The sequence below is a fragment of the Monodon monoceros genome, unplaced genomic scaffold, assembly GCF_005190385.1.
Source record: "Monodon monoceros isolate NGI ecotype Baffin Bay Population unplaced genomic scaffold, NGI_Narwhal_1 Super_Scaffold_16, whole genome shotgun sequence".
In the NCBI taxonomy this organism is placed as follows: domain Eukaryota; kingdom Metazoa; phylum Chordata; class Mammalia; order Artiodactyla; family Monodontidae; genus Monodon; species Monodon monoceros.
In genome coordinates this window covers 33,688,108-33,694,107 of record NW_021703772.1, presented here as the reverse complement: position 1 = coordinate 33,694,107, position 6,000 = coordinate 33,688,108, and the positions used below count along the sequence as shown (strand labels likewise).

The 6,000-nt window shown below is 44.7% G+C and overlaps 1 protein-coding gene across 1 annotated transcript in view; it reads left to right on the top strand.

The window, feature by feature from the left end:
* CDK15 (cyclin dependent kinase 15) overlaps nucleotides 1–6,000 on the top strand; it is a 113,592-nt gene that overhangs the window by 86,851 nt on the left and 20,741 nt on the right. Inside the window, exon 15 of the mRNA XM_029225732.1 lies at nucleotides 5,560–5,608. Within this exon, the coding sequence (XP_029081565.1) occupies nucleotides 5,560–5,608 (49 nt within the window). The remainder of the gene's footprint in view (nucleotides 1–5,559; nucleotides 5,609–6,000) is intronic.

Here is a 6,000-nt window from a genome sequence, read left to right as displayed (position 1 = left end):
CGGCTGTAAACTTGGGGGGAGCACCAAGTACCACGTCTGTGCATTTCCAGTACTGAGCATAACACCTGCACGTGTGGCCCTTAAACATTTGTAGAGGCTACAGGGGAGTGATAAATGTTGTCAAATGATGCGTCATTAAATACCATAGACACCGAATGGCATGATCAAGCTATAGCTCAAACATCGTCTGTGGGTGTGGACAGGCATTAAACACTGCCCCCGGGAGAGGGGAGACTCCTGACTGAGCCCATCGCCTCCACCTTCTCCATCCAAGCACCAGGAGCCAGGCCTGGCTTCCCCTTCCTCTCCAGAGACCATTACCTTAGGAACAGTCTTCCAAGGATAGATATTTTCTTAGAATCCACAAGAAGTTTTGATGCAGGGTTAGAAAAGTGATAAGCCCCCAATGAGAGTTGAAGTGCCAGGCTCAAATGCCAAGGAGCGCCCTCCGTGAGAGCACTGGCTTTTGGTGTCCCGATGACACTCAAACAGGAATGCCAAGTTCAGACTCCTTGAGCAAAAGACTAAGCTAGCTACCTGAGGAAGAGGGAGGCGAGCAGCTGTGAGGGCTTGAGTGTGTATATCTGGGGTGAGGCTGAGGGTGAGGTAGAAGAGCTACAGATTTTTGCAAAGCCGCTTTAAAGTTCCTGCTTGAGATAGCGCAGTAAGGCTAACAGCATTATCAACTATCTAAATATATGGTATCTCAAGAATGCATTGTGTTCGGGGAAATTCCAGAGGTGTAGTTCAGTAGACCGCACTATAAGATAACCTTAGGGGGATTGTGGTAAAGACTATAGTAACTGGAAAATGTTTCACTTTGAGCTAAGGCTCAAAATGGTCCTGGTGATATTTTATCAACCAACCAACAAATCTCTATTGACTTGAATCAGTTGTGAAATGAGCTTTCTTAAAGGTTTATGAAAAAATGCATTATTTTACTATGGTAGCAACAGTTTGGCCCTCATTTTACTCTTACTCTGTTCAGTTGGGAAATTAAAATGTTCAGCTTTTAAACTTGGCTTTTACAAAAGCAAAGTTTACTTTGCTCTTCCTGCCTCAAATTCCAACTGAACTCAAATGAGAACTCCTTTAAAGAGAACTGCAGAAGGAGGAGATGGAGAGGAATCTGGCCTAATGATTAACCATCATCTTTGGAAGGAGAGGGGAAATAAGCTACCTACAGACCTACGATTTGAGAGGCTACTGAAGCCAGAGAAACAGACTTCTCTTAAAATGGCACTGGGTAAAATGCCTGTTTGTGGATCATTCTCTCATTGATCCGCTTGCAGTTTAACTACTGGGAAAAATCAATGGGAAGGAGGCAAGGTCACCCAGCGTCAGGTTATCTGCATAAGAGCAGAGGGCTGGCCACAAACGGGCGCTGGGCTTTGGCTCTGCTTCATAACCAGCAACCTGGCTGACGCTGGACACCTCAATCCTCTATCTGGGCTAACATAGCTACAAAATAGGTGTGGGAAGAGAGTCAGGCACAGTCTATGCAAGACACGGAACCTCAAGTTCAATGTTGTCACGTTGCCTCCTGGGGCCAACTCTTTTTTTTTTTATGCGGTACGAGGGCCTCTCACTGTTGTGGCCTCTCCCGTTGTGGAGCACAGGCTCCAGACACGCAGGCTCAGCGGCCATGGCTCACGGGCCCAGCCGCTCCGCGGCATGTGGGATCTTCCCGGACCGGGGCACGAACCCATGTCCCCTGCATCGGCAGGCAGACTCTCAACCACGCACCACCAGGGAAGCCCTGGGGCCAACTCTTACAAGTCAACCTCTACTGGTAGAATTTACGAGGAATGATTTTTTTCCTTCATCATGCTTCCTCTTTCACATCCTTGAAAAACATGTGAAGTATGCATCAGACACGGTGTTCTGCGATTTTTATGTACATTGATTAACTGAATTTTCACAAGCCTACTTGAGGAAATGAGCCCCAGAGAAGTGTGTGGGAGTTGCTGGGAGTTGCTGGTCGACCCTGCCCTCCTTGATAGACCAGTGTCCTTTGCCTCATTTAGTGCCACTCTAGAAACATCTGGAGACCATTAAACATAACAACAACACAACAACCGACCAATGCTGGGCCCTCCCCAGGCTCGTTGAATCAGACTCTGTGGGGTGAAGCCAGCGCCTCCTTTTGGTTCAAAAACTCTCCCAGGTGATGCTAGTGTGCTGCTTGGCTTGAGGACCACTTGTGTGAGACCAGGTTGCTTATCCAAAATGAGAGGTAGAAACAAGAAGAAGAAAAAGAAAAAGGAATAAGACTAACATTGATTGAGCCCCTACTACAGGCCAAGTGCTTAATCTTATCTAATTCTCCCAGGCAACTGGAAAAGTGTTCCCACTTTACAGATTGAGAAACTTCTGAGTTACTTAACCAGAGAGGTGAAGTGATTTCCCCCAAAGCCCAGAGCTCATAAGTGGCAGAAAGGAGATTTAAGCCTGGGCTTGTGTTCATGTTACTACACCACAGAGCTAAGGCACACACCTCTGGCCCACACTGAAAACTCAAAAGAAATTAAGCTAGGCTTGTAAGAACTCAAGCTTGCAACACATTAGAATTTCAGTAGAATGAAACAGCAAATTATGGGTTTCCAAGGAGAACAATAAGCAGAAACCTTATTGAAACCTGAGAGGAGAAATACATGGTACATAAAACAAGAGAAAGAGGCAGAAGGAAAAAAGGCAAAGGATGAGGAAATACTTATACTTCACTCACTGCTGTAATTCTCACCACAACCCTGTGCAGTAGGAGCTATAATTATCTCGCTCCGGGCTTCCCTGGTGGCGCAGTGGTTGAAAGTCCGCCTGCCGATGCAGGGTCGTGGGTTCGTGCCCCGGTCCGGGAAGATCCCACATGCCGCAGAGCGGCTGGGCCCGTGAGCCATGGCCACTGAGCCTGCGTGTCCAGAGCCTGTGCTCCGCAACGGGAGAGGCCACAACGGTGAGAGGGCTGCGTACCACAAAAAAAAAACCAAGTCCAGGTCCCAACTACACATAGTTTGCATTGCCCATCACTTTTCAAAGGAAGAGAAAGAAGGAGAAGGAAATAGGATTTACTTAATGCTCTGAGGCCAGCACGTTACATTCGTTATCTCACTGCATCCATAAATTCAACAAATCACTTAGTCCTTGTGAGGCGACTATGACCTCCAACTTGAGTTATGGAAACAGGCTGGCCATGGCGAAAGTATCTTGCTTAAGGTCACAGTGAACTTGAAGCAGTAGTTTCAAACCCTAGGTTCAGTGTTCAAACCCTAATTCAGCTAATTCCAAACCCATGTTCCACAAGAACAACACTAAAGCCAGCAATTGTATTAAAATACTAAAGGCCAAAACCCCCAGCACATAAAAACAAAACATGGGAGAGCATTGAAATGGATCTCACTATATCAATTGGAAATTGGGATATGACTGAATGAGGAAATATTTTAATTTTGTTTAGCCAGGGAAAACTGTCAGTAGGCAGCAAAAAGTGGTTTGGAAATAAACATTCTGAACAAATGCCAGGTATTCTTATCTTTACTGGTTATTTAAATTTAGGCACAATCACCTGAAGAGAGAGTAAATAACCAGTATAGGCAAGTGCTTCCCTTAGTGCCCACCTGGGACTATAAAACACCAGCAGAGGGCTTTCCTGGTGGCGCAGTGGTTAAGAATCCGCCTGCCAATGCAGGGGACATAGGTTCAAGCCCGAGTCCGGGAAGATCCCACATGCTGCGGAGCAAATAAGCCCCTGAGCCACAACTACTGAACCTGCGCTCTAAAGCCCACGAGCCACAACTACTGAAGCCCGCGCCTAGAGCCCATGCTCCCCAACAAGAGAAGCCACCACAATGAGAAGCCCTGGCTCAGCAACGAATAGTAGCCCCCGCTCGCCGCAACTAGAGAAAGCCCGCGCGCAGCAACGAAGACCCAATACAGCCAAAAATAAATAAATAAATAAATTCATTTTAAAAAAATACTGCCAGCAGAGTAGTTCACATTTGATTGCATCTGACCTTGAAAACTCAGCTTAAATCATGTTCTTTGATCACAGCTTTCATTCTACAACTCTTAACAGCATAATGTCCATCTTTAATTGAACATATTTTTGAAGTTAGACAAGTAATATGTGCTTTTTATTTAAAAATAAATAAATTTAAGTAAATTAGCATAGAAGTGAGAAGGGTAAGCCCTAGTGACCATTATCACGATCAGGTGAGTGGTCTTCCAGGGCTTTTTCTATATACATACAGACATGAAAAGGTCAGTATTGTCAAAACCATCTTTTGCCCAACTATGATTAAATTCTTTGTTGGATAAACAGTCTTGCTGTATTCCATTCCTATAGGAGCTGGAAGAAGAGAGCTTTTAAAACCAAGAGAATTACATTTCAGGCCCAAGGAAAATATAAAGCAAAAACATCCTTTTACATGAGAGTTGAAATACTCTTTTCTCAATTTGGAGTCGGAAATAGAAGCATTTGATAAGCAGCATAAGCTTACATCCCTGTAGCCTCTTTTAGCACCCTTACATAGAGTAAGCATTTAATTAGTATTTCTTGAATGAATAAGAAATTGTCTCCTTTTATAGTGGTTTTATTTTGTGTTAAATAGTGTCAGTATCAAAAAAAAAAATAGAAACACATGTATCCACATGTAATGTTGTAAAGAGTGCTCCAAAGAAAATTACAAATCTTATTATCATCCATTTTGGATTATTCAAGCCAGGATTCACTTCCACCTTTACTGTAAGTGACATATAAAATTGGTCCCGTTAACTTTTTAACCACTTCTGAGTTTTTAAGACTTTGCCCCCTCATTTGTCACAGGAGTTTTCTTGGAGGGGGGTGGGGCAAGCACGTTTTGTTCTCTCAAATGAATTGTAAGCTCTGTAGGAGTGGGGAAGCTTCTTGTGATTACTTTTGTATTCTCCCAGCACCCGGCACATGTTCTGCACACAGCAGACATTAAATATTGTGACTGGATTATTTTAGTTTGCTAGGGATGCCGTAACAAAGTACTACAAACTGGGTGGCTTAAGCCACGGAAATGTATCGTCTCTTGCTTCTGGAGGCTAGATCTGAACTTGAGGTGTTGGCAGGATTGGTTCTTTCTGAGGGCTCTAAGGGAAGGATTTGTTCAGGCCTCTCTCCTTGGCTGGTACATGCTGTCTTCTCCTTCTGTCTCTTCTTTGTCTTCCCCTATACATGGCCGTCTCTATGTCCAAAATTTCCTTTTTTATTCGGACCCTGGTCATATTAAATTAAGGTCCACCCTAATGACCTCATCTTTACTAATTATATCTGCAACGACCCTGTGTCCAAATAAGGTCAAATTCTGAGGTAGTTGGGCCTAGGACTTTGACATATGAATTCGGGAGAAGGACACAACTCAACCCAGAATAGTGACCTTCCATTTAAACTTAAACTCATTTAGTTTGCCTACCTGATAACTGAATTCCCTGTTACCCCAAGCCAAGAAGAGCATTTAGAATTTTAATAATATTTTTGGCAACAGGATTTTAGGGTTGTTTTTGTCTTTTAACATGTCTGTGTATGCTTTCCAGAATGGTTCCCACTGCCTAAGCCTCAGAGCCTTCAGAATGTCTGCAACCGGTGAGTACCACCTTGGAAAGCTTATCTTTCAGCAGGGTTGAAGGGACATTTCCCTGGGCCTCAACCTGATGAACACCCAGCCCCTGAGCACCTTGATCTGGGGGCCCTCAGCCCCAGGAAGACGCCTCTTGGACAGGCAGCCACCTGTGAGTCTGTTAGTTTTTCTCTGTGAACCATTTTACTTCCCGTGAGTTTGGTCATTAAAATTGTTTTGCGCCCCTCAACCCTGCCCGAGGCCCTGAGAACGAGGGAGCGTTGGCCTGTAAGAAGACCTAGTGGGTTTATTATTCTCCGACACAGAAACCAAATGACGTCACTGAGCAGCTGTTGGGGGACAACGTGATTCATGGAGGCCACGCTTTCCCAGGCCCTCTCTACGCAGCCTCGGCTCG